Source organism: Vicugna pacos, chromosome 24, assembly GCF_048564905.1.
Source record: "Vicugna pacos chromosome 24, VicPac4, whole genome shotgun sequence".
Taxonomy (NCBI): domain Eukaryota; kingdom Metazoa; phylum Chordata; class Mammalia; order Artiodactyla; family Camelidae; genus Vicugna; species Vicugna pacos.
The window spans coordinates 26332447-26360089 of record NC_133010.1 but is presented as its reverse complement, the minus strand read 5'-3'; the positions used below and the strand labels follow the sequence as shown (position 1 = coordinate 26360089).

Here is a 27643-nt window from a genome sequence, read left to right as displayed (position 1 = left end):
GTAACCGTCCCCACCTCCCGCCTTTGTGACTCCGGTGTCCTAGAAATCCCGGGCCCGTCTCCATGACCACGTCAGCAGGGTCTGTGTTAACGGAGCTCACCGCAGTGAAATAGTCTTCCCGGAAACAAAGCCCTTTATCAAGAATCATTAACTCTTCCCTTTTCTTTTTGGAGAGGTGCTTTGTTTCTGAGTGGACCATTTCACTGCTGCGAGCAACAGTGTTCTGAGCGGAAGATCGGGACTTGAGGCCATGTTGCGGGATTATCTGGACTCTGGAGTGTGAGGGTGGGTACTGTTACCAGCGTCCCCTCCCTGTGCACGGCTGTCCCCCAGCTTCCTCCCACGCCCGCCAGGCCAGCACCGCTGGGTCTCGGCCCTTCTCATCCCTTGTTGATGTAAATGGAGCCAGAACACACTGCTGGCTGCCAGAGTCGGGTGGCTGCAGGTCAGGGCAGCTCGAGCAGTCAGCTCAGGGAGCAGTGTCCACGTGCGCGTAGGGGCACACGAGGGCCCCAGGCGTTGGTGGATTTGGAGCTTGTTTTCTGTCAGATGACATGTGGCACAGTTAGAGGGCTCGAGTGATACCAGGGCTGCAGAGGAAACCTAACCACTGAGCATCGTTGCAAATTTGAGTGCAATGCCTCTGTGTTTTAGAAGGTGTTTTGTGTTCATTTGAGGTTTTTTGGGGGGTGCAGGGGCTGTTAATAAAATGTACTTGTGCAATTAGTGGTAGCCGGGATAGAAAAGAACAGAACAGAAACTGCAGGTGCTGCTGCACGGCTGTTAGAGCAGTTGACTCTCTCTGGCTAAATGCTGTTTTGTTAATGAACAATTTTAGATTTGGGGGCCTTTTCAAAATTACTTCTGAGTTTAGTTTTGAATTACATTCATTTTGGAATTTATTTTCATATGTTTAGCAACCTATTGTGCATGTTTGAAGGCAGGGGATGTTTTTATGTGGTCTTAGGTGTGTTTTAAATGTTTAAAAGCACAAAGAATTTGTACGTATTCGTATCTCTTGGCCGTCTTGAAAGGTGAGTGACTGAGCAGTGTAGTTTGGATGCAGGAAGCCGACAGGACGGTCCTTTAGTGCCTGTGTGTCCCGACAGGACGTGGACTCCGCCCTCTGCTACATGCGCCACGATCCGGACTTGGGCAGCGACGGCGGTTTCAGCCCCGACGAGGAGAGGAGACCCAGAGTCCAGGTGAGCAGCCGGGACGCCGTGTCCTGTGTGGCTGTGGTCGTTTCCATGTTTAAACCCGTTTCTCACCAGGTTTGGCCCTGCTTCACATAGGCTTTTCACCACTTACTTGTAAACGTATCTTCGAGCCACTACGTATGGTCTCATCCCTTCAATGGAGCTCTGCTTTATTTATTTTTTAAATAATGCGTTTACAGAGCCCAGAATTCAGCTCCTGCTCAGCTTCTCCTCCCACTTGCCCTTTCCCCAGCTGTACCGTGAGTGCGGCTCCTTCCTTGCTGTGTTCCACCTGCCTGAGTAAGACCGCGTGTGTCCTCGTGCTCCTGCAGAGGGTTAAGATGCACGTGCACTTCACGTCCTGTAGAGAACTGCTGGGTCTCCCTCTCAAGGCGGTGGCGGCGGTGGCGTTAGAGTCCTTGCTGGTGATTGCGCAGAGGGGCCCGTTGTCCCTCTGCCGCTGGGGCTCGTCGGCTCCGCCCTCCACCCCGGCTGCAGGTGCGGGCTCGCGTCAGCCCTGCGGACCGCCCTCAGAGCGCTTCCGTTCCAGGTGCCCCGTGCCGTCCTTGTCCCGGAGATGCTTTTCTTTGCTGACGGGGGTATTTCTGTCCGCCTGGTTTCTTCTTGCAGTGACTGGATTCCTGAGACTGAGATTGGTTTCTCTCTGCTGTTTGAGATGCTGCGTTAACTCCGTGCGCCGAAGATGAGTGACCCTAACTTGTGTCCCCACCGCCCCTCCCCTAGGATGTGGTACCTCAGGCTCTGCTGGACCAGTACCTGTCCATGACCGACCCCTCCCGGGCCCAGACAGTCGACACGGAGATCGCCAAGCACTGCGCCTACAGCCTGCCGGGCGTGGCCCTGACCCTGGGCCGGCAGAACTGGCACTGCCTGCGGGAGACCTACGAGACGCTGGCCTCGGACATGCAGGTGGGGGGGGCAGGCCCGGGGGACCTACGAGACGCTGGCCTCGGACATGCAGGTGGGGGGGGCAGGCCCGGGGGACCTACGAGACGCTGGCCTCGGACATGCAGGTGGGGGAGGGGCAGGCCCGGGGGACCTACGAGACGCTGGCCTCGGACATGCGGGGGGGGGGGCAGGCCCGGGGGACCTACGAGACGCTGGCCTCGGACATGCAGGTGGGGGGACGGCCGGGCCCCAAGGCCACGGGGTAGGCGCACGTTTGCCTCCCCGAACGTGGCAGCGTTTCTGCTCATGGTCCAGCTCTAGCCTGGGCTCCGAGGTGACAGCAGGGAACTCTCCCTGTAAGGCCGCGGCCCACAGTTCTCCTGTCCCTTCCCCATCCCAGTATCCTGCCTTCTTTTTTGGTCTGGAAATGACCATCATGTTGGCAGGCCTGCGTTCCTAACTCACGGATGTGCTGCTGTTTGGAGTTTAAGTATAGATTCATTCTTGAGAGTATGGGATTTAATTTCCCCCCTGAAACAGTGTCGGAAACACTTAATTCAGTGACACTTTCAAACTTTAGTACAACTGCGGTCGTGTGAGCCTGCCAAGCTCTGGTGTCACAGGGTGTGCATGTGTGTGCGCACACGTATGTCCCCGCCGCCACCACCTCTGAGAGACAAGAAGTGGGAAACGTTGACCCTGGGTCGTTTGTCTGGGCCGTGGCCTTTTTGCGGCTCCTCCTTGACGTGGCCAGCTTCCCGTCCCTGCCCTTAGATCTGGTCACCACGCTCCAGAATGCTGTCCCTCTCGCCTCGGTGACCTTCACCTCTCGGTTACTGGAATGCAGGCCGCTTAGACTAATCTATACGGCGCTTTGACGGATCACCCCCTAAATGTATTAGTTGACTGAGCAAGTGGAAAGTGGAGGGTAACCCTGGGCGCACGGTCTCACCCCTCCTCTGAGCTCGGAGGACTTTACACCGGCTCGGCCCCCGGGGTGGGATGGGGCGTGGGACCCACTGGCCTGACGTCCATCTGGGCTCCACATTCCGTTAACGTTTTCCGTCCCTACTCAGGTTCCTGGGACTCTGGGTGGCCAGCAGGGCTTTGCCCTGGACATGGGAGAGCATTTTGTTTCAAGAACAGGTTCTCGTGCTTGGGGGCAGGAAGAAAGAGAAAGCCTTTGTCCTAAACAGCTTCTCCACCAGTAAAGTTTTAAGCTAAATAATAGAGTAAAATATTAAAAATTCAGGGCATGAGAAGAAAAAGATGGTTTTTGACATCAAGTTTCCTGTGAACGCAATGCATTTCTGTTCAGGGGTTCTTTTTCAGGGCCATCTGCAGGAAACTATCCTGTTCTTGTATTTCTTTGATTTCCAGTTCCTTGAAAACAAGTTTTGTTGTTGTTTTTAACCCAGGGTGGTCTGTGCTGGGGTGGGGAGGGGGTAGGGGGAGGAGCCAGGGCAGCGAGGAGCTTGGCGCCCAGTGCTGAGAGCTTCGCAGACCTCCCCATGTGATCCCCTGGCTGTCCTTCTTCCAGAAAGGAAGGCAGACATTCTGTGCAGGGATTTTAATTTTTTCTGCCAGTTTTTGATACAAAGCAGGCGTTTAGAACTTGACCTCTGTTACTACTTTTATTCTGATTTGACTTGAGATTAGTAACATTGAGATATAAATTAGCCATGTGTACTATGTAAAAGCAAAGGCACCCAGGCTCTGTGTCCGCTTACTCACAGTTGTCTCTCTCCCGCAGTGGAAGGTTCGGAGAACCCTGGCCTTCTCCATCCACGAGCTCGCCGTCATCCTGGGGGATCAGCTGACGGCAGCAGATCTGGTTCCAATTTTCAATGGATTCTTGAAAGACCTCGATGAAGTCAGGATAGGTGTCCTGAAACACCTGCATGATTTTCTAAAGGTAACCCTTAAGTTCTTTGCATGATAAACACTAAAATTCCACTGTAGATGTAAAAATTTGGCTTTGTGTCACCATCACGATAGGCTTCTGTGTGGTCTGTGTAGGGAAATGTAGCTGTGAATTTGGTTGTGAGATTCACTTTGACTAGAATGGGACTGGTTATTTTTTTTTTGTTTCAGTGGTGTCACTTTAATGTTTAATTTAAAAATAGTCACCCTGAATTTCATTTTTAAACGATGTTAGATCGTGAGCACCAGTATTTGCATGTTTTTTCCCACAGTCATTGAACTAAATACACGTAAGAGGTTTTATGGACCTGGCGCTTCACGTTTTGCTATGTTTATGCTACTGAGTTGCCCTCACCCCTCTGGTGTGGGGTCTGAGGCGGACAGCTCTGATTTTGCAAACTGTTTAATCCTAGAATACCGCTGTAGTTACCATGTGGTTACATTTTACAAAGATCGTGCTTTCTCTGACTGCCCAAGGAGTGTCCCCTGGACTCAGAATCCGGTGGGGAGCTGCATGTTGAATGTAAAACCAGTCCCGTCTCTGTGATCCTCCTACACCTAGAGCAGGCCCCTGGCTCCCGTCTTTAACGTCATGGGCGTTTTTGAGGAGGTCTGGCCAGTTCTGCGGAGTGCCCCCAACCCGCATTTGGAATCACCTGCTCTGTTATGTGCAGAGTTCAGGTAAAACAGGAGTTCTTCTCAGGAACGCTGCTTCTGGACACAGGTGGCAGCTGTTTTCCTGGATGGGCGGCGTTAGGGTGATGATGTCCGCTCCCGGTGGTGGGCGGCGTGGAGCGGCCCCGTAGCAGTGGCCTTGCCCACTGTCTCCGTCCAGGCTCACGACCCCTCGGTGGGCGATGCTTTCATACCCTGTGAACGGCTCCCCCCGAGTCCTTTGCCCAGTGCTTTTGTGTTTGTACCTGTTTCTTTCCTGAGTCGGTTGTTACCTTGTAGGTTGTAAAATAGTGATTTTCTGGGTTTGTAACTCCTGTATTTATTAGTTGGTGTCTCATGTAAAGATAACCTTTCCCCTTTCTCCCTCTACCTTTTTAGAAGTGTTTTTAGTATCATTGTGGACTTTAGATTTACTTTTTTAATCCATTTGTGTCGTTTGTTATGCACATCAAATTTGGTGAGTAGGAGCCCCTGAAAGCCAGCTCCTGCGTCCCTTCGCTCTGCCCCTGGTTTCTAGCACACCCCTCCTGTCCCGCCCCGGCCGGAGGCCCGAGACCTTCGGGGAAGCCAGGGTCCAGGCACCGGGCGGCCCCCCAGGTGCCACTCCTCCTGGGCTTTTCCAGAGACGGACAGGAGGAGGGGATTTGGGGTTTGGGTCTTTTTTTTTTAATTACTGATTTTTTTTAATTGTTGAGTTCATATTGATATCTCCACTTCTGATCCAGTACCATTTCCTCTCCTTTTTTCTCTTGTGGTAAAAACTCTGTTTTTAGCAGCATTAGCTCACGCGGTCATTTGCTCAGCTCTTATGCAGCACACGTGGGACAGGTTCCGAACTCCTCCACCAGGAATGATACTGACATGAGAGCACGCCTGCTCTAGGTTCCCTCCTGCACTTCCTGCCATTAGAACGTGTTCCATGAAGACATGTGCTCAGAACAGCAAGTTCAGACTTAGACTTTTTCCTGTGTGATCTTACCTGTTTGATGGATCCTGTGTATATCAGCTTTTGGGGCTCCCCCCAGTTGACTTAAACCTACTTTTAAATGTTTGTAGAACAACTAATTAGAGGGGTAAATTCCTTTTTGTTTTCTTCACTCATTGAGCACCTACTGTGTGCCTTCACAGTGCCGCCTGCTGGGCTCATGTGTCTGAGCAAGAGCACAGCCGCTATGTCCAGAGAGTCTGATGACTCGGACTTCGTGGGAGTAAAGAGGACGAGGGTTCTGGCCAAGCTGTGCCCAAGGGCTAGGGACACTAGAGTCCGGGGGACACACAGTGGCCCAGGAAGCAAATGTGTCAAAGCGGATAATGCCTGGACTATCGGGAAAATGAACTTAATACCAGTTTTTAAAACAAGTACATGTACCTACTGCAGCCATTGTCCTGCAGAAGAGCCGTGTGGTTTGCCATCACTTTTGAGCAGTCTGGGAGAGAAGCATCTGCGCCTTGCCCAGTGACGGCTCTCGTGTTGTCCCTTCAGCTCCTTCATGTTGACAAGAGACGAGAGTACCTGTACCAGCTGCAGGAGTTTCTGGTGACGGACAACAGCAGGAACTGGCGCTTCCGGGCGGAGCTGGCTGAGTGAGTGCTGCTGCAGGGGGCGGGGGGCGGCCCCTGCATTTTGCCTTCCGGCTCTGTCCTTGCTCGGGGTGGCTCCAGGCCCGTCCAGGTCCTGTCCCTCTGACACTCACTGTGCTGCAGCCTCACGTGCGCACAGCCGCTCCTGCCCCTGCTCACACTCGGCATTCGGCAGCACAGCATCACTGCGGGGGTTCTGGAGCATCCCATCACCCCAAAGGGAGACCCTTGCCCTTTAGGCGGTCGCTCCCCCTCCCTCCGCGGTCGGTCTGCTCTGTGTCTCTTGCTGTTCTGGGCCCTGCGTGTAAGTGGAGTCGCGTCCCACGCGGGCTTTTGTGGGACCTCCTCTCCGGTCCCCGTGTGCGCTGCCGGCGCACCTGTCATGCCTGCGGCTGGGCGGTGCCGCCCCGCGCGGCCGTGCAGCGTCCTGGTCCACTCGCGTGGGTTGCTTCTCCCTCTTGGCTGACGTGGGCGGCACTGCCACGAACACTCACACACTAGTTCCTGTTTCGGCGTCTCTGAGGTGGATTTGTGAGGCCGTGTAGAGGGACCTCCCTGCCGGCGTGGCTGGGGCTCCCGGCCCCCACGCCCTGCACTTGCTGCTGTTCACGGCCCGGGTCACCGTGGGTGCAGAGCAGCACCCCGTCTTGGTCTGATCGAGTTTCCTGAGCGAGCAGGGAGGCTCAGCCCCTTGGTGCTGTTGACGGTTCAGATGCTTCTCTGGAGAAACGTCTTCAAGTTCTTGCCTGTTTTGTAACTGGGTTGTGTGTCTTAAATTGGGCTGTTGAATTGGAAGAGTGCTTCACAGAATGTTCTGGACCTCGCCAGCGTTTTCAGGAGCAGCGTGCTTCTGGGGGATTGGGGCTGATGGCGCTTCCTTCAGAGCCTCAAGGAGGTCACCCCTCGGGGCCGTCCTGCCTGCCCCTCGCCCGCAGGGCTGGGTTCCATGCTTGTGTGGGACTTTGGTGCCGCCTGAACACATGTCTTCCAGCCAGTTGGGGGGAGGTGGGTGGCTGGGGGCCTGGGACCCGCCGTCGTCTCCAGGTCCCTCCCAGCCCTAGATCTCAGCCTCCACGTGGAGGCCCACCAGGGAGGGGGCTCTCTGCTCCTTCCATTTGGCCTCAGTCTTTGGGACCCCTCCAGCCCCCTCTCTGCCTTGGACCCGTGCTTGGTCTCGGGCAGTGTCCTCCCCTCGGCCCCCGCTGTGTGCTGCCCTGGCCTGTGGAGGGTGAGAGGAGGGCCCCTGCCCATTTCCTGACCCCAGGCAGCGGCACAGGGCTTGTGAGGTCTGCGGTGCCCCCGGTCATTGCTTAGCCCCGCGTTGCCCCACCAGGCACTGCCTGCTGCCCGCAGGGGTCGGTGACCTCAGACACAGAGCTGGGAGGTGAAAGTCTTCCATACCCAGGGTCCTCCCTCATGGGCGCTGCCGCCTCTGCTCAGACCGCCAGGCGCTGCTGCTGGTCCCGGAGCTCTGACACATGCCGGGCTGCCTGATGCTGCCAGCACTTTATTCCATAGACAGCCGATGTGCAGACGAAGTGTCTTAGCACATCCCGGTCCCCGTGGGAGCCCGTGTCCACAGCCCCACTGAGCACAGCAGGAGATGCTCCGCCGTCTCCATCCCGTGGACGCAGAATTCGGCAGCATTTGTCTTGCCCGCATCCTGAGAGGAAGAGGGACTTCTGACCGTGCCTGGGGTTCCCAAGCTGGCGGACGTGCAGGGAGCAGGCGGCTCTGTGTGTGTTACAGACAGCGAGGACCTGGCGCTGCTGCTGAGAAGAGCAGCCTGCTTGTTTTATGTGTCCATGGTTACAGGGTGCTTCCCCTCCCTCTCTGGTTCATCTGCAGGCAGCTGATCTTGCTCCTGGAGCTGTACAGCCCCAGGGACGTCTATGACTACCTGCGCCCCATCGCCCTGAGCCTGTGCGCGGACAAGGTCTCCTCTGTCCGCTGGATCTCCTACAAGCTGGTATGACTGCCGGCTCCGGGCGGTGGGCAGGGCGGGCGACGGGCAGCAGCCAGCAATGCCCACTGAGCATGTCCTCGCAGGTCAGCGAAATGGTGCGGAAGCTGCACCGCGCGGCGCCGCCCTCCTTTGGGGTGGACCTGATCCATGAGCTGGTGGAGAACTTCGGCCGCTGCCCACGCTGGTCCGGGCGCCAGGCCTTCGTCTTCGTCTGCCAGGTGGGCGCCCAGCCAGGACCGCATGTCCCCTGTGCTGGCCTTCCTCCCTTCTGTCCCCAGGCCCCCGAGGTGGCAGAGCGTGATCCCAGCCTCCGAGGGGCAGGTGACCATGAGCAGCTCTGTGGGGACTTGGCATCCTGTGTTGAGGTCCCAAGTGCCTGGAATGTTGGCTTAAAAAGCAGTAACTAAAATCAAAAGCCCTTAACTCGTTTCTGGGAGACTTGGTTAAACCGCTGGGCAGACCAGCCAGCCTGAGGTGGTCCCCTCTGTCCCCAGACGGTCATCGAGGACGACTGCCTCCCCATGGACCAGTTTGCGCTGCACCTCATGCCGCACCTGCTGACCTTGGCCAACGACAGAGTCCCCAACGTTCGAGTGCTGCTCGCCAAGACGCTAAGACAGACTCTACTAGAAAAAGGTAGGTAGCAGTGGGCTGGGGAGAGGCGTCAGGCCAGGAGCTCACGCCCGCAGGTGGATGGGCGCTTGCAGACGGGGTCTCATGAGTTGTTACGGTCTTCCTGCCGAGGGAGGGGCTGTAATCATCACCCTTCTGTGCAGGTGGATTTTTCTTTATTCTGTTTGCTTGGCTGCAGATTATAAGCTCCTCAAATTTCGGGTTGTTCTACTTACTGTAATCACCCCGGAATGCCGATTAGTGTCACTTGAATTCATGAATGAAGCAGAGAAAGAAATTTGTAGTAGACTTCAGTGCAGGTGAATGAGTACTGCTGTTTTTTTCTCATTTAAAATTTTTAGCAGCAGTTAGAACGAAGGGCTGGAGAAGGCTGGTTTTCTGTGTGTGTGGTTTGTGTCCGGAAGCTGGCTCCTGGCACCGCGCTGCCGAGCGGCTGTCACAAGTGCGGTGCCGTAGGTTAGTGCCACCGCCGTGAGCGCCGTGAGGCTTAGTCTGTCATAAACGAGGACAGTCTTGTAATGCTGTCAGAGCGCACGTCAGCCGGAAGCGCCCGTGTTGACCGTGTTCCTGGCGGACGGGAGGCGCTGCACCGGGTTCACGTGATCTGCGCTTCCCGCCCCCAGAGTACTTCTCGGCCTCGGCCAGCTGCCACCAGGAGGCGGTGGAGCAGACCATCGTGGCCCTGCAGATGGACCGCGACAGTGATGTCAAGTACTTCGCCAGCACCCACCCTGCTGGCACCAGGATCTCCGAAGACGCCTTGAGCACGGCCTCCTCCACCTACTAGTCGCCGCGGCCGCGGGGCCCGCCTGCCGGGGGCCCGGGTCCCGCCGCGCCCCACGCGCCCGGCCGGCCGGGGCTCCGCCTGCGGACTGAAGGGCAGGTGCAAGTCGCCTGCGCCGCACCAGGGATTTTCAGAGTCGAGAGAAAGTACAGTAAACACTATGATCTTGTCTTGACTTGAAGGGAAAGTAATTTCTCAGAGGATTATAATCGTCACCGAAGCCTTAAACCCTTCCGTCTTCCTGACTGAGTAAACCTTGAATTGGCCGGGCGTGTCGCTCGTGGAGGGGACGGGAGTCCCGGGGCCCACATGGCTTTCTGCTGGCTTTACTGAAGGACCGCCTCCGTGAGCGCCCTCAGTGCAGGCGAGGAGCTGCGGGGGTGCGCCCGGCCAGCCGGCATGTGAATAGTTTCCGGCATGTGTGAACGGGGCAGGAGCGTCTGTCTGGGTTTCTCCTGGGGCTTGATGCTGGCACTAGAGTCTGACCTTAACTCCTACGCAGCACACGGCTGCGCACGGTGACGGAGCGTGGCCGAGCGCCTGTGTCCTGTGGTCTCTCATGCTGGCCATGACCTGAAGGAAACTTGTGAGCAGGTGTGCGGGGTGTTGGGCGTCGTGAGCTGGACCACGCCCGGCCCTGGGTGCACTGTGTCTCTCCGCGTGCTGCACACGCCTGCGACCCTCCGCTCCAGTCATGCTGTTGTGCACAAGTTCTCCTGTCCAGAGAAAATTTATTCCTAAGGTCTACACAGAGAGCGCTGCCCCTTTGACTGTTTTCTAGATACCTGCGAATAAATGCAATTCGTGACCTGTATTAATGATTTTAGTATAAAGGGGAAAACTAGATTAAAATATTTGTCTTTTACCTAGTTTAGTCGTTTCTTTGAAATCTGCGTCTGCCCCTGGGCGGGTTCTGCCCTTGGCAGACCCAGGCCTTGCCCTGAGGTCTTCTTACGGGAGATGCTTCCGAGCCTGAGCCCCGCCCTCTGTCTGGCTGTGACAGGGGAGCTGGCGGGGCCGCGGGAACGTGCTTTCGGGAGGAGCTGTGGGGGATACCAGCTGCTCCTCTGAGCCCAGCTTGGAAGGCGCCCGCCCTGGTGCTTCTGTGGCGTTGGTTTGTCTCCCCAGCTAGTGGGGACTTCCCAGGTTTGTAAGGGAGCAGGACCCCTTGGACCTTGGGTGGGTTTGGGAACGCACATGCTGCTTCATGTGTAAATTATTAGAACCCTCTGGTTCCTCATCCTTCTCCACAGCCCGGATTTCTGTATGCTTCTGTGTGCACCTTCCCACCAGGACAAGCGAATCAGGCCACACGCAGGTAATGGGCGGGGCTGTGGGGGCAGGGGGGCTGGGGGAGGCTGGCTGTGAAGCAGCCTCAGAGCCAAGCTTGAAGGAGGGTGTGACCTTTTTTACTGAATTCAGTCCAATTTTTGAGGTGCAGTCTCTGCTGTTAGGTTGTAACTCTTTGCCCCCCAAGTTTCAGTTCTGTAAGTTAATTAGAATTATGTACTAGTAGCTGCATTTTTTTAAAAGCAGTGGCAACAACGGTACGTTTTGGGGTGAAGAACTGGAATGTCAGGTGTGCAGGCGCACCTGTGAGCTTAGATGCACTGGCCATCCCCGCGCAGGTGTCTCCAGAGGAGCCGCCGTGGACGTGGATCCGGAGGCTGGTTCTCTCCCAGCAGTGGACACGGGAGGCGCCTGCTTGGTCAGTGGCCGAGGTGGTCCCAGTCTGAGTACTCTCGAGTGGCGTTCAAACGAACACAAGGTGGACCGTTACCTCCTGATCTCGGCTCTTCACTGAGTGGCGACTGCACACCCGAGGTCGCCCCACAGGAGGCTGCCGGGCTGCGTGCCCTCCCTTGGATGTGGGCAGAGCAGCGGCCGCCAAGTCCTGAGGACAGCGAGGGGGTTGGAGCCCGTCTAAGGTGCAGCCTCCTCATACAGAGAAAACCGGGTCCTTCCACCCGCCGGAGGCAGAGACACTGCTGACAGTCAGTGCCCGCTCTGTCAGTTCCACAGCAGAAGATGCACGTGCTGCGTCCTCAGGGTATGTAACACTGCGCTCTGATCTCACGGGTCTGGGGACTTGGGAGTGACCAAGGTGAAGAGGAGGCTGTATTTTTCAAAAATTGGAGCTTCCTGCTCAGCTGTTGTGTCCCCCACAGCCCCCTCCTCGCCTGCCTGCCTCTCCCTCCTCCTCCCCCGGGAACCCACACCGTCCCCGCCATCCCTCCCTCTCTGAACCGTGCCAGCCCCAGGCCTCCAGCCGCACTCCTGGACTCTCAGGGGCTTGGGGGTCACCTTCTGTCTGTGAGCTGTGTCCATCAGCCTTGGAGACAATCCTGTGACGCTGGACCTGTGCAGGTTTTCTATAACCCTCTAGGTTGGCGATGGCTGATCCCTAGAAGCCACTGTCCCCGCGGGTCTGCACGCCTGCCCGGTGCGGGTCCCGCTGCCCCGGTCTCCAGGGGCCGGGTGCCTGGACGTCGGTGGCCAGGCTCGGTGTGTCCTGGAAGCTCGGAGGAGGCGACCCTGACCCACAGGAGAAGAGCGGCGTCCCGGGCTCCAGATGCACGTGCTGCTTTCCGTGGGCGGGAGCGTCTGCTGTGAGCCGAGGAGGAGGAGTAGGAAGCCCACAGCAGCCCTGAGGTGACACTCCTCCCATTCAGACCAGGGCTGGAGGAGAGCGGAGACAGCTGTCCCCGGCCTCCGTCCTGTGAGCACGCGGAGAGCGCGGCCTGGGAGGGTGCGCACAGAGGGACGTTCCCCAGTGGCCTGTGCAGGTCAGGCCCCCGCCAGCTGGCATCTCCTCCCCTCCAGAAGCCCGATGGTGTTTCAGAGGAGGCTGGGGCGGGAGGGCGGCTCCCCGGTCCTCCCCCGGGTGCTCCAGAACTGGGGGGTTGCATGATCCTGGGAACGTGACTGTTTCATCCCATGGAGGTCTGACCTGGAGAAAATTCTATTTTATTTGTAAACGCAAAACTCCAAAAGCGATACATTTTGGTTAGGAACTCCACTAAATCAGCTGAATTCCTGCGTTGCTTTCCATAGAGAACTAATAGGCTGTTTCAATTTTATTATACAGAGATTTCTTTCCTTAAAAATTCTTTCCCTCGAAGGCTCGCCAGGCCTTCCACGCAGTGGTAGGTTTCCATCTGCGCGGTGTTTTACAGCTGTTAGAGGCTGATCTCTGCCAAGTCTTGTCGAGGTCACATCATGCCGATTTAAACTTGGGTTTTGCTGATCTAAATTTGGCAAGGTTTGACACTCGGAGTTTCTAGCACATAATTTTACCGTGTTGAGTTTTACTCCGATTAGCTGTGCTGTGTTCATGATGCCGACGGTTGCTGTCAACTGGATACAGACATCTCCTGGTCATACTTCCAAACGATTCACGAGAAGGCTGGGAGGAGCTCCTGGAGGTCCCCAGCTGAGCGGCCGTGCAGGCTGGGGGGCCGTGCCTCGCTGACCCCCAAGAGGTTTCCCACCAAGAGTGGTGGGGCCCCCTTCGCCCGATGCCCCTGCCAGCCTGGCACCTGGAGGAGGCCCACGTTTGGGAAGGAAGATACGGGTGCAGAGGACGCTGTGTGGCCCGTGTTGTGCATTCAGCCACTACATCAGGTCCTCCCGTCTCCCAGAAGTACCAGTGGCCAGTCTGCACAGCATGACTTAGGACCACTTGAACCGACTGCACTGTGCATAACCTGCTATTCGCTCACTGAGATGCTAAGGTAAGGGTGGGCAGACTGAAAATGAAAATACAGAAAAGGAGAGAAAGGCCAGGAAACAGTGTTATCGAGGTCACTGCTTTAGGCAAAAGGGCTAAAAACAGCCACCACCAAAACAACCCACCAGGACACCGAATTAAGTATGGATTGTGTGGACACCTCATATGCAAGTTAGTCACTGATCTGAAGTTCACGTGTGCAGGGCGTCTGCCTACGTGGCAGCCTCCCGGGGGGGCCAGCCTAAGCCACACCACTCCGCAGGGGGCTCTGTGCCCCGGAGGGGTCACCCTCGGGGCGGGGCCAGGCTGCGGGCAGCCCCCTGCTGGCGAGCCAGTGTTCACCCAGAGGGCTGACTGGAGCTTCTGTCCTGCTGCTCCGAGCGGAAGGCCGACCACAGTGGCCCTGGGTGCACTTCTTATCCCCAGGTGAGGACCTTCAGGAGGCTGCAGGCACCTCCCCACCAAGAGGCGGCTCTTGTGTCCCCGCCTCGTAGCTGGAATTTTCAGCAGCTTCTTGCCGGTTGTTGGACTTGGGGCGCTCGGTCAGACGAGAACCACACTTGTCTCTCCCCCCTGGTCCGTGTACTTGGACCCCATCGGAACTTGGGGTCCCGGCCCGGGTTGCCTGCGGATGCCACTTCCTTCCCTCCTGTCCCGGGGTGCGTGGTGCCAGTGCAGGGCTCTGAGCCCCTGTCTCCTGTCTGTCCTGCAGACGGCGCCCTTTGCGCTGAGCCCCACGTCACCAAGCCAGGACTCGGGCCCTGAACAGCCAGGAGTCGCCTGATGAGCACGCGTCAGGCCGCCTGACTGAAAGGTCCCCGCCTCCCCAGAGCAGGGACAGACATCCCTCATTCTGCTGTGCTTCACGGAGGCTTTTTTTTTTTTTTTATTAAACAAATTGAAGGTTTGTGGCAACGGGAGTAAAGCAAGTCTATTGGTACCATTTTTCCAACAGCAATTATTAAGGTATGTATTTTTTAACACAGTTGTGTCGCACACTTAATGGACTACAGTACAGTACAGTGTAAAACATAACTTTTCTACACACTGGGGAACCAGAAAATCTTTGCGCCTTGTTTTACTGTAATACTCGCTTCACTGCAGTGGAGCTGAAGCTGGTGTCTCCAAGGTCTGCCTGTGACTGTAGTAGCTCGCTCACTCGTTTGCCAGGGGTAACTGCCGTGATCCCTCTGTGCTCCTGTGAAAGTCTTTGATTTTGCGCAGCTCCTTGGAACTCCTTTTATCTGCTGGGTTAGACGCTGCCCAATTCAAATCCAGTTTTGCTCAAATACACTGAAAAGACTTAACAGTCCCTAGTTTCTCTTTGAACAGTCCTGGTGTTCGAACCTCGACGGCCCCAGGGCAGTGAGCAGCCAGGCCCCCCGGGCTTGGCGCCTCCTCTCCGGGTTCTGGCTCTGCGCCCTTCACCTCATGAGCTTTCAGACTTTATCGGAACTTTTCTTTTTCTGGACGAGGTCTGGCAATCGGCTGGAGTCAGACTGGGTCTGCCTGACTGGGTCTGCCATCGAACCAGGTCTGACTTCAGCTGGTCTGGGTCCTTGCGACCTCAGGCAAATAAAATGTTTAGGTTAAACAAGCAGGTTACTCACCGAAGATAATCCTAATTACAGTGGCTACAGAGGAGAGCTCCTAACCTGGATAAGCTGATCCACTTATGTGTTGTCCTAGGGAGAAAGGGGCCTCAGCCAGGCTCTCACGTAAAGGGTAGAGGGACACTGGTTTTTCCTCCTCGACAGTTTCTGGGGAACATGAAGACACCCCCGGGACACCCCAGTCACTGCAGAGCCTGCCGGCAGGATCCTGGGAAAACAGAAAGGCCACCGAGGGTGAGAATTCTCGCCGGAGTCAGCTCTGCCAGGTCCCCACTGCGATGGGGAGGAAGGGGAGATCAGACCACAGGTCTTTGCAGTGTGACGCGTGGCCCCGCTTCCGGTCTCCGCGGGCTGTCGACCTGTCTCTCCCAGGGACAGCTCCTGCCGCAGTGCTGGCCTCATTCTGCATCTGAGAGCTTGGCAGCCGTCGGGTTGGAGGCCCCCAGGACACACTGGGGCCCTGCTGATGGCGGCGGCTCTCAGTGGCACCGCCTGCACCGCCGGGGTGCTGAGTGCCCCCGGCGCGTGCACCGAGTGTCCTGGCCGAAAGCCTTGGAGGCTTTGTTGGTTTCAAAGATGCTCTGTGGTCAGAAGTTGGCCGAGTTAGAGGCTGATACTCAGAGCCAGATGGGGACGTTCGTGAGGCCTTCTCTCCAAAGCTTAAGTGAAACTACGTTCCCAGACGGAGAGAGAGACACTGTGAAGGTTTCGCAGGAGGACTTACTGAAACGTTCCAGAGACACACAGCTCTGTCTGGAACACGGGACTCCTGACGTCTGTCTTAGTTGGAAACCTTCCCGCTGATACAGAGGAGCCGATGGAAGGTAGCGTGGTGGGCGGCTGGGCGGCTGCCACCCGGGTCTCTGAGGGATTGAGGCGACTGTCTCGTCTCACAGAACAGTCACGCGGCCCTGGAAACAGCCCAGCCCCCGGCTGTGCTTTTCACACCCCCCAAAACCGCCTCTGCTCGTCTCAGAAGCCTTGCTGGTGCCATACGAGGTCTGGGCTTAGGGGACAGAGGTCGCGGTGCCTTCTGCTGTGGAGGCACCCTCCCCGCACCTCTCTGGGCGATGCTCGCCCGAGACAAAGGAGAGGCTGCCGAAAACTCGGGCTCTAAAGTGTCTTTAAAGTCTTCGCCAGGCATCAGTGAAAACTTGTAGCTGTCTGAGCCAGGAAACTCACTCCATCTGCCAGAAACACAATTTGGATCCAACTGTTCGTTTACAAAGTAATGAGTTTTGCACAATTGTACGTCTCACCCTAAAATTTTAAAACAGACGCTATAAAATACCTGTGTGTATATTTATGTGTATGTTATAGATGTGACTTTTTTTCCTACCTCAAAATGGTATTGCTGAAGTTATTTTGTAAACAGTTCAATTTAAGCCAATGAAATAGAGAAACAAGTTCACTTTCAGAAATAAGGAAACTAACCCAAGTGCCTCCCCGGTTCGGGTGCTCTAGGACGAGCTTCAGCTAGCTTAAGTCTGTAGTTCAGTTACAAGAGGAATGTCTTTAAAGTTACCATTGTAAAGTATAATGCTTTTCTTCTGTCTAGGTTTACTGCAAGTCAGATGCACTCACGTTCTCTCTCACAGGATTTGTCAGCAAGAAAGGTGACTTCAGATTATTGTTTGTCTTGTGAAATTTTCATGACTAAACATGATTGTTAAGAACAGTGAATTAAATAGACGTAAGATAACAGTTTACTTAAACTTTTCAACAATGATACTTTATGGTATGTCCACTTAAAAACAGTTTCCAAAACTTTTTTGGTAACGTGAAGCCTTTAAGTTACACTGAGAAGTTAAGTGATGGGTATTCACTGAATATCCAGGTCATTTCCAAGACGGGTGCTGAGACCTTCATCACCACACGTTTCTCCACCTTCGGCTTCCTTATATAGAGAAACCAGAAATACTGCAGTCTGTTAGTAAATACGTTTTGTGCCACTGGAAAACTTAATGAGGATAAATATGCTTCCAGAAATCAAAATGTGTTTATAGACTCTCCAGCCCACAGAATGCTGGTGTTAACTGGGGATTAAGGGTTCTAATCTCTGTGTGATTAACTGTTAACTGTTCTGTTAAACAAAGTTCTCTTAGGTTATTGGTCTGCTCTTAATAAGGCGTTGTAGAGTTTTTGTTTTACTTTTTAAATTTGGACAGCAAAATTTTGTGTGTTACCACAATAACTGTGCTTCACACTCTATCAGCCTTTGATGACTCAAGGACATCCAGTCTTCTCAATGTTAAGAGCACTGACTTCTGCTTGCCTTCTGTATGTGCCTTTAGTATCTGCTGCTGTCACTTTGGTGAGACAATTAAGTATTACTCCATGATGATCTGTGATCCTGTTCCATCAAATGTTCAACCTTCTTGACATTGTCTCAAAATAAAATTAGATAGTCTTTTTAACCTCAGAGTAACTTCGAGGTTTCCCAGGGGGCTCCTGGAAAATCCCAAAGCATTTGCCTCTCATCTTGTAAAAGAGAGATGTTCGATTATGTTTATTTGGTGTGTTAAAATATGTAGGGGAAACTGTTGAATAAGAAATGATAAACCTTCTTAGGTTATGTATGTATGAATCATGTATTTCTAACACAGGTATTCCAGAAATTGTCTTAAGTTTCTGAAATTTACCAGCACTCTTGCTGTTCAGTTATCATCCTGAAGTATTGCATGCCACAGAAACAACTGTTTCCTTCCTTCCCAAATGAACTCTCACCAGCTCTGTGACCACGGGCCTTTTCAAGTCGTTCGTCATTTACAGACAGTTACTGTTTTTCTGGTGCTTCTGTGTGAGATTCATGGGAAGGACCCTGCCAGGGACTCAGCCACTGACCCCGCTGCCAGGGGACAAGGTGTTGACCTTCGCATGTGTATTTCAGAGCTGGAGGCCCCACCGGACGCCTGGTCCTGTGCAGATGCTGGGGACCAGGACTGCGTCCTCCCAAGACGTCAGACCAGGAGGACCGAGGATGTTTCTTTCCACTCCCTCCCACTCCGGCCATCCTTTCCCTCGTTCCCCGTGAAGGCCTTCTGGATTCTCCTGTCCACCTTTTGTCTTGCTCGGGCCTGGAAGGACAGTGTCATTGTCTCAGGCCATCACGCAGGTGGGTCATCTAACCCCCATGACTGCTGGACTTGCCATGAAGCTGATGGTCCTGTGGCTCCTGTCCATCCCACCTTCTCCCCGATGTCCAGGGCCCTGTGGGTCCATCTCTGGTCAACAACCCCAAACCTAGGGGCGACCACATCCAGGTTCTGTGCAAAGAAAGGAACGCAGACGGGTGACGAGAACAAAACCACCGTCCCGTCTGCAGACCCTGCAGTTTTACTGGCCTCCATGGCCATCCTCAAAACGAGGATGCCACACTCAAAACGAGTCACCTGAGCCACACTCAAAACGAGTCACCAGAAGTCTAATTCTCAGCAACTCTTCTCTGGGCCAGGAGGATGTGTCACGCGGCCGTGACCAGGAACCCCTCAGCTCGTGAAGACACTGCAGAATCTGCTGCAGCCACCAGCCCAGGCTCTGTGGCCAAAGTTGTTCTGATCAGAGGACAGCCCGTGGCTGCCTTGCAGGTGAGCAGACAGGGTCTGCTAGGATTGGCCCACGTCCTGGAAAAGTGGGAACTCAGCTCCTGAGGTCACTGAACAAGCCACTGGCTAAAGAAAGTGACTCCTTCATCAGAGTCTGTCTTTGACCTGTCTGACTCTGGTTTGGGTCTTGGGGACTACAGACCCTGGGAGTGACCCTGCTGGTAGGAAGCGGTAGTCTTGCTGGGCATGGTGTCCTTCCAGAAGCTTTAAAAGCACATTTGCAGCTGCTAACCAGCCATCAAGCGACCTCTTTGAGGCTGGAGCCTCAGAGAAGGACCAAGAACGAGCGACGTAAAAACTGTGGCCCCAGTGACCCGTGAACGCAGCACAGACTCAGGGCCAACTCCCAGACGGTGGTGGGAGCAGCTCCGATGCCTTAAATCCCGGGCATGTCTCTCAGGCTGAGCGTCTGCTCAAAAGGGAAGACTCATTAAAAACCATGACAGTGAGCCCACACGGAGTTGCTTCTGCAAAGCCCCCACGTCACCAAACTCAGACTTGAGGACGGCACCGGCTCCCTGAGGAATGCAGTCTTAAACCGGGACTCGGGACTGGCCTGACCAGCATCAGGTAGGTGACCCCCGAGACCCCTGCCGTCCGCTCTAGGGAAGTGACCACAACCAACCTTTCTGCCACAGCAGGCCCACTGGCTCACGCGGGGAGGGCAGCGGACACGGTGGCCAGGGCAGGAGGGGGCCCAGGGAGGGACTCGGCGCTGTCGCTCCTGGGCCTAGCAGTGAAACCAAGTCCTTGCCAGGCACAGGGTGTGCCACCATTTCAAAGGACATGTACAAAAAAGCGAGCAGTCCCTTTTTCCTCAAATGGCTGTTGAATTTATTTGCTTGATCAACAATGGGTCCTGGCAAAAATTAGTTAACCAACGCTGAGACAGCTGTAATGAAATACTAATTTAAAAAATTCATGACACCTTGATAGAAATTAGAGTTTACACAAAAAAGAAACCTTCAATATTGCCAGCAAATGTGAAATGAATGTAACATGACCGACAGGATGGCTGGAAGGCTTTATACACTTACATTTGACACCTGACCATATTTTCAGTCACCATAATATCTTCTCTCCAGATTTAAAAAAATAGTATGCTGATTTCTATAACAAAGCTTTTTTCGTACAAAAATCAAATAATGGCCAACAAGTCACAACAGTGCAATAGGTAGAGGGTAAAAACCGCATAGAAGAGGTGCTGAAAATAAATACAAACCAGGAGGAGAGCACAGAGCCCCGGGGGGGGGGTCTCCATCACCCTGGGTGAGGGGCTGTCTTCACAGCCGTGTACACAGACAGAGCGGCCCCCCAGACGCCCCAGGGCCCCAGGGAAGCAGGGTGGGGGGGGGTCGGGACACGGCTGCCCCCCAAGCAAAGCCGTTTCCTATTGCTCAGTCTGGTCAGCTGGGAGTCCGGCAGCGGCTTGGTGAGACGGTGTGGACTCAGGTCAGAGCGTGTCTGTCTATCGATATGGCTTATTCAGGCAGAGAGACACTTACATTCTAGCCCAGGTGAGCAGCCTACGATGACGTCCTGTTCTGAGGGGAGGTCTGAGAGCCAGAGCCTCCGGTCCAGGCGGCCACATCCCACCGAGCCCGTGGAGAGCGTCTGCTGACCAGTGGCCGCAGGAGCCGGAGAGAGGTGGCCACTGCCCCGGGGCGGCTCTGACCAACGAGGCCGCGGTGGTGACTCGGGCTCAGGGACTGTGACGGGGGCCTGTCCCAAGGAGGGTGTTGGTGGGGGGCAGGGAGGGAACCCCAGTGAGAGCCATTCTGGCCCCTCAGGAAAGGGGAGGCAGCTCCCAGCGTAGAATCTGCACCAGAGAGGTGTGAAAGGCACAAGCAGGAGTGACAGGTGAGCGGGGACCCTGGAGGGGACCACGGGCCTCGCAGAGGCGGGCGCTGTCTGCCGTGTCCGGGATCCCCCTTGAACGAGAGAAAAATCCTCATTCTGCCTTAATAAAAAAGCAAAGAAAGACGATTTTTGGTTTAAAAAGAAGCCACTCAAGGGTGAAAATAGTTACTTTAAGTTAACAAAGAAAATCTTCAGAGAAGCGGACAGCATCTGGAAGCCTCCGTGCCACGCCGGCCGCCCGCGCCTGCCCGTCCTCCCCGGGGGCCCCGAGCCCGACGCCTGCGTCCTCCATGAGGGAGGAGGAGACGCCTTTACAGCAGGTACGGCGGGGCTCTGGCCGGGGCGCAGTCAGGTGCACAGGCCTGCGGCCCGCGCGGCTCAGATGGGCGTCTCCTTCCTGTCCCTGCTGGGCGACGGCCGGGCTGGCTCCCTGCCCGCCGGGGGCGGCTCCTTGGCGGCGCCAGGCTCGGGGTCGCTGGGGGGCTCGGGCCGGGCCCGCTGCATCTGGAGCAGGCGGAGCTGCACCCGCAGCTCAATGATGGCCTCGCGCTCCTCGTGAACCGCCTGGTTCAGGTGATTGTTCTTGATCTGGAGGAAAGGAGGGTGGCGCTCACCGAAAGGACGGTGGAGAGGGGCCAGCCACCCACCCAAGAACCTGCCTTTGTTCTGGTCCAGCTGGTTGTGAGAGAAAACACGAGCACAGAATGGATCAAGGTACCAACTGCTTAAATCACAGAGGAGCAAACGCCCCTGGGAGACAAAACTGCACCCACAGAAAACAGGCTTTAATGACATCAGGTGTTATTAGTGTAAAACCTGAGCTCTGTCTCAAAAGTGATGTCCTTCCTCTTCTGGGACTGGCCCTGCTTACACCTGACCTGTGCCACCTGCTCGGACGATAGAAAACCACCAGCAGCTTTGTAACGCCTGCACCTGTCCAGCAGTCGAGGCAGCACAAAACCCCTCCAGCCCTGGCTTCCCTCCTCCCAGCCGCCCTGCTTCCTGCGCACCCGCCCTCAGCCCTGACCCTCCTCTTCCCCTTCCTGTAAACTGAGCGAGCCAGACCCAGAGGGACCGGGTCCCAGGGGGAACCAACCCGGGGCACAGGGCAGCAGGCCCGAGCATCTGCTGGGGGGAGGGCTCTCCTGTTTGGACGACCTTGTTCCATCCCCAGGGCTGTGATTCTGGAAGACGCTCTCCTACTCAGTCTGAAACATGCTTGAAAAACACACAAGAGGCCGAGGCGACCGTGAGACCTCGCTAAGGGAAGGAAGACGGGGGGAGCCCAGGTGAGGGGCTGGCCTTGCCAACGTCTCTGCTCGGTTCTGTGGGAGGATGTTGGGGGGGGTCCTGTGTGTGGAATTAAGCTTCCTCTGCTGCTCAGGGCGTGGGCCTCTTTCTGCGGCGGGCACAGCCCCTGACACCCAGCGCTACTTAATCTCCTCTGGAGTAGAAGGGGCGTCCTGCTCAAGCGGCTTTGTCGGGCTGGGGCCCCTCCCACCTGCTCTCAGGCGCAGGACCAGGACAAGCCCCGCCCGCCCGCCCCCGCGCGCTGCTCCACGCCCCGCCCCAAAGCCCCTTTCTCCGTGGTGTCCCCAGGCCCGCCTCACCTCCAGCTCCTCGTTCTGCCTCTGCAGCTCCTCCAGGATGGCCTGCAGCTCGTCCTCGTCCTCGCTCTCGCTCTCACTGTCCGAGGAGCACTCCTCCGTCTCGCTGCGGCCCTGCTGCCGGCTGCGGGGAGACGCGACCCCAGGGTCAGCAGGCGCCCTGGCCCGCTGGCGCCACCCCCTCTTCTTGACAAGGGACCCTGCCGCCCTGCGTTACCTCTGGATCTCGGCGATCTCGGCTCGGAGCCGCTCGATCTCCTCCTTCTCCGAGGCGATCTGTCGGCGCAGAAACTGCTCCATGGCGAGGAGCTCCTCCTGCTCGGTCAGGATCTCGTTCTCCTGAAAAGCACCCTTGTAAGCACGGCTGAGACCAAGTCTGGGGACGCCCGACACCGAGTTCCGGGAAAGCTCGCGGAGCCGCACACCCGAAAACACCCGGAGACTTGACGTCAGCAGAAGGTGCGCTCAGCGGTCTGGGAGGAGTGACCAGGTTTTCCTCAAGACGCAAAATGCCCCTTGGGAGCTCCCCATCCTCGTCCTGCAGAGGCTCCCTCCGAGGCGAGCACACCAGACATGCGGTCCAGGTGTCGTCGTCTGTCTCTGCTCCAGACCCTTCTGAGCACCTCCCCACCGCGCAGGAAAGGGAGGGCCCATGTGAGGGCCCAGGAGAGGTGCAGCTGGCGTCAGCATCACCTAGCAGCAGACCCTCCTCGCCACAAGCCACTGTCCTCACCTCCTGTCCCCAGAGAGAACACTTCAACAGTAAATACTGTGTGCATATTTCTAAACTGGAATTACCTAAAGGGAAAAAATCCCTACTTGTCCGGGATCCAGCCGCCCCCCAACTGAGAGAAAGACTCGAAGCAGACGGAACCTAGGAGGTGAGTTGGGGACGCTACAGGAACGAGCTGGAAGCAGCAAAGGTCCAGAGCGTTTCTTTCCAAGCAACAGGGATGCAGAGGAGAGCCTGTGATGAAACTCAAAAGCCGCTGTGATCGCGTTCTGAAGGGACCTACTCGGAGCCTCCTGGACGTGGCAGGCGTCCTCCCTACGTGATGCCTGTTCTGCGCCCTCAGTGCACCTACAGAAGTGCACGTTCCGAGACTGAGAACTCTGAAACACAGGCCTGTCTGGGCCTCCAGCCTCTCTTCAAGGGAGAGGAGTTCTCGGGCCCCGGCAGCAAAACCATGTATTTCTCAGGAGTGACAGGAAAGGACTGAGGCTGGTAAGGCTCCAGGTACCCACGTACATGAGTTTCTGGAAGCACAGACGATGCTGTCAGAGCCTAGAACTTCATTTCTTTTGGGCTAAACTCTGGGAATTTCCAGAACAGAGTAAGGCCGACTGAGATTCAGAAAGAAAGGAGCTCTTCCTCAGCTCCTGGCCAGGAACACAGGAGGCCCTCGAGAGCTGTGCGCCAAGTCCGCGAGTGGGCGGTAAAGCAACTCACCTCCAACAACTGACTGATCTGCAAAGAATAAAGTCAGAATGCCTGAAAGGTGTTACCAGCAACCACCACCAGCTAAAATCTCCATCATCACATTTCAAGGGCCTCAAACTTAGTGCCGTCAGGAAGGATGTTGTCAAATGTAAGTCCAATCTCATTAATACGGAACACGCACAACTAAATTGTAACTTAAGGAAAACACCTCTAACTCGGCCCTGGGGGAAGGAAAAGGAGAGAAGGGGGGCGTCCAGAACCGTGTCCAGGCAGAAGCGGCCATGCAGCACAGAAGGGAACGCCAAGTGCAAGGCCGTCCCTCTGCAACCTCCAAGCCGTCTGAGAAGGCTGGCTAGAAGATTCACACCCCCTGCAGCTGAGCTGCTCAGACTGTAAGCTGACCATTAGGAGCCTTGCGACATTATCATTCAGCCACGAGAAAGGCAGTCCTGCCGTTCAGGGCAGCATGGCTGGACCTGGCGGACCTCACGCCAAGTGAGCTGAGCCAGACAGGAAAGGCAAGTGCCCACACGCTCTCCCGCACTTGTGGAGTCTAAAAAAGTCAAGTCACAGAAGCAGAGAACAGAATGGCAGTTACCGGGCCTGGCGGGCAGGGGACGTACCTGTGCTGCACACCGGTTAGCAGCACCGCACGGAGCACCGAGGCACGGAAAGCGCCCGCGTGGAGCGCGACGCTGACTGGCCTGAGCGCAGCGGTCATCTCGCTGTGCAGGAAAACTGGTTCATCAGGGCGTGCACCCCAAGTATAAACTGTTTTATTTTATATGCATGTTTTTCATTTGTACTTTTCCCCTCCTTGACAGAGGCACTGGGGGGTGGAACGCCTGCACACCGAGCATGCACTCTACCACTGAGCTCTACCCCCAAGCCCCACAATTTTTAAATAAAAAAGAATCTTAGCTTACCTGGGCAAGAAGAATATTTATGACTTCTTCATTCTCATTCATTTCTTCTTTGGAAACGTCCTCTTTAGAAAGACTGGCTATCTCTTGTGCAATCTTGCTCTCGCACTCCTGTGGGGTAAGAGAGAGCGAGCTGGTCAGCCTCGTGTAGCTCACATCCTGCAGTCACCCCTCACCACTCCGGACGCCGCCGCCTCCCTTCCTAGATGTGCACCGAGGCGCAGGCAGAGGAACCGTCTGGACAGACGGGCCTCTGTTAACTGGGCTTTGAAAGTAGCCCGTGACTCTCAGTCCGGCTGCACTGTGAGGAAAATGTTCATTTCTCATTAATCTCACCATTTCTGGAAGCTTCCACATAAATCACCTTCTGTGATTTTTTTTTTTTTTATTTTAAGCATACAGGTAAACTAGTTTTGACAAAAGTATGCAGTCAAGGAACCACCACCAACCCCAATTCAGGACATTTCCGTCATCACACACGGTGCCCCGGGCTTGTCTGCCAGCTGCTGGCCCAGGTGAGCACGAACCTGCTTTCCGCTGTGGTTTCTGCCTTTTGTTCCATATAAACTGAATTAACCAGTCAGTAGTCTTTTTTCTCTGGCACACTGCTAACTTTGCAATTCATCAATTTTGTTGCTTGTGTCAGCAGTGTGCTGAGTAACACGCCACGACGTGCACGTGTCGAGTGGTGCACCCATTCATGAGCGGACGGGCACTTGGTCCTCCTCAGTCCTGAGCCACTCTGACCAGACCTGGCGTGAGCTCTGCTTGCGTTGGGTGTGTGTATGCCTTCTTCTGTCAGGTAACCACCTGGGGTGGGACTGCTGGGTCACATGGGAACCTTATGCTTAACTTGAAAAGAAACTGTTTTCCAAAATGTCTGTACCAAGAGCGGTACCAAAGGTCCGGCTGCTCCGCTCTTGTCAACACTCGCTATGTGTGACTTTGGCTGTCCTCGTGCCACCTCCGTTGTGACTGACGCTGCTGAGCGCCTTCTCAGTGCTTGTTCACCATCTGTGTGTCACCTTTGGTAAAGGGCCTGCTCAAATGTCTGCCTGAGTTGTTACTGTAACAAATGACCCTCTGGAGGGTGTTGATAATGAGGGAGGCTGTGCACGTGGGGGGAAAGGTAGGTGGGAAATCTCTACCTTTCCCTGAATTCTGCTGTGAACTTAAAACTGCTCTAAAGATATAGGAAGAAAAAAATTGGTTTGTCCTGTTGTGTTTTTTAATATATGTCAGTCCAAGTCCTGTATCAGGTAGGTGTGTGGTTTTTACAAATACTGTCACAGCCTCTGGTTTGCATGTTTATCTTAATTTAACAGTGTCGTTTGAAAAGTATGTTGTGATGAAATGTAATTTTCCAAATTCTCCTTTTATAGTTCATGGGTTTTGTGTCCTACTAAGAAGTCACTGCTTAAGCCAAAGTCAGTAAAACCTTCTCTGGCGCTTTCTTCTGGAGGTTTTTTTTAGGTCTCCACGTATGATTCATTTTGAGCTAATTTTTGTATATGTTATTGGACTCAGGCTCTTTTTTTTTTTGCACATAGATATCCAGTTGTTCCAGCACCATTTGCCGAAAAGAAGACCCTTCCCTATTCAACTGTCTTGGCATCTTTGTTGAAAATTACCTGCCCACACCACACACAAAGGCAAACTCAAAGTGGCTTAAAGACTTCAGCGTAAGACACAGTAAACCTCTCAGAAGAAAACACAGGCAAAACATTCTGACATAAATCTCAGCAGCGTTCTCCTAGGGCATCTACTCAAGCAACAGAAATAAAAGCAAAAATAAACAAATGGGACCTGATTAAACTTACAAGCTTCTGCACAGCAAAGGAAACCACAACCAAAACAAAGACAACCTACAGAATGCGAGAAAATATTTGCAAAAGATGAGCCTGACAGGGGCTTATTTGCCAGAATATATAAGCAGCTCATACAACTTAATAGGAAAAAAAACAAACAACCCAATCCAAAAATGGCCAGAAGACCTAAACAAGCAATTCTCCAACGATATATGCATGGCCAAAGGCACATGAAAAAATGCTCAATATCACTAATTATCAGAGAACCGCGAATCAAAACTACAGTGAGGTATCACCTCACACCAGTCAGAATAGACATCATTCAAAATCCATGAATGATAAATCCTGGGGAGGGTGTGGAGAAAAGGGAGCCCTTCTACACTGCTGGGGGGAATGCAGCTTGCTGCAGCCGTTGTGGAAAACAGTATGGAGATGCCTCAAAAAACTAAAAACAGACTTACCATTTATCCAGCAATCCCACTCCTGAGCATATATCCAGAAGGAACCTTCATTCAAAACGATACACGCACCGCAACGTTCACAGCAGCACTACTTACAGTAGCCAAGACATGGAAACAACCTAAACGTCCATCGACAGGTGACTGGATAAAGAAGTTGTGGTACACTGATACAATGGAATGCTACTCCACCATTAATAAAATGCCATTTGCAGCAACACAGATGGACCTGGAGATTGTCATTCTAAGAGAAGCAAGCCAGAAAGAGAAATAAATACCACATGAGATCACTTACATGAGGAATCTAAAAAAGAAAAAAAGACAGACGAACTTACTTAGAAAGAGACTCACATAGAAAACAAACCTGTGGTCACCGAGGGGTGGGGGGAAGGGAGAAGTTGGGAGTTTGAGATTTGCAGACACTAATACAAAAAAGCAGATCAACAAGTTCATGCTGTAGAGCACAGGGAACTGTATTCAATATCCTGTAGTAACTTACGGTGAGAAAGTCTGAAAAACGTGTAATGTATGTGTCAGTGAAGCACTGTGCTGTACAACAGAAACTGACTCAGCATTATAAACTGACTGTACTTCAATAAAAAAAGAAAATTAACTGCCCACGTATGTGCTGGCCTGTTTCTGCACTTTCTTTCCTCACCCAGTACCTCCTGTCTCGATTCCTTCAGCTTTAAGTCTCATATCAGCTGTCCTTTTTCAAAATTGTTCAGGCTATTCTAGGACATTTGTGTTTCCATACAGATTTTAGAAGAGCTTGTTAATTTCTACCAAAATCGCCTGTTTAGATTTTGACTGGAACTGACTCCACAGATCAGTTTGGGAAAACCTAACATATTAACAGTATTGAGATATTTACCGAATTATTTAGGTCTTTTTTCTTTTCAGGTTCAGTATCAATAGTTCATTGCTG

The 27643-nt window shown here is 54.3% G+C and overlaps 2 protein-coding genes and 1 long non-coding RNA gene across 9 annotated transcripts in view; 2 read left to right on the top strand and 1 right to left on the bottom strand.

Annotated features, from left to right (window-relative positions):
• Window positions 1–10535, top strand: part of PPP4R1 (protein phosphatase 4 regulatory subunit 1) — a 51086-nt gene extending 40551 nt beyond the window's left edge. For all 5 annotated transcript variants that reach the window (XM_072949268.1, XM_072949264.1, XM_072949266.1 and 2 more), the window contains 8 exons: window positions 1110–1205; window positions 1944–2129; window positions 3862–4023; window positions 6190–6290; window positions 8136–8256; window positions 8337–8471; window positions 8748–8889; window positions 9510–10535. In XM_072949268.1, coding sequence (XP_072805369.1) covers window positions 1110–1205; window positions 1944–2129; window positions 3862–4023; window positions 6190–6290; window positions 8136–8256; window positions 8337–8471; window positions 8748–8889; window positions 9510–9673 — 1107 coding nt within the window. In that variant the 3' untranslated portion in view covers window positions 9674–10535. The remainder of the gene's footprint in view (window positions 1–1109; window positions 1206–1943; window positions 2130–3861; window positions 4024–6189; window positions 6291–8135; window positions 8257–8336; window positions 8472–8747; window positions 8890–9509) is intronic.
• Window positions 10536–10703: 168 nt separating this feature from the next.
• Window positions 10704–27333, top strand: LOC140689046 (uncharacterized). Of its 2 annotated transcripts, XR_012063923.1 has the most exons (6): window positions 10704–10988; window positions 11299–11720; window positions 12057–19188; window positions 24845–24964; window positions 25099–25251; window positions 26000–27333. It is a non-coding gene; the product is annotated as an uncharacterized lncRNA (long non-coding RNA). The 2 variants fall into 2 exon arrangements; XR_012063922.1 differs by having other exon boundaries at window positions 24845–25251.
• RALBP1 (ralA binding protein 1) overlaps window positions 19626–27643 on the bottom strand; it is a 38130-nt gene continuing 30112 nt past the window's right edge. For both annotated transcript variants that reach the window (XM_072949260.1, XM_072949261.1), the window contains 4 exons: window positions 24453–24560; window positions 22303–22424; window positions 22089–22209; window positions 19626–21066 (listed from right to left, as the gene is read on the bottom strand). In XM_072949260.1, coding sequence (XP_072805361.1) covers window positions 20857–21066; window positions 22089–22209; window positions 22303–22424; window positions 24453–24560 — 561 coding nt within the window. In that variant the 3' untranslated portion in view covers window positions 19626–20856. The remainder of the gene's footprint in view (window positions 21067–22088; window positions 22210–22302; window positions 22425–24452; window positions 24561–27643) is intronic.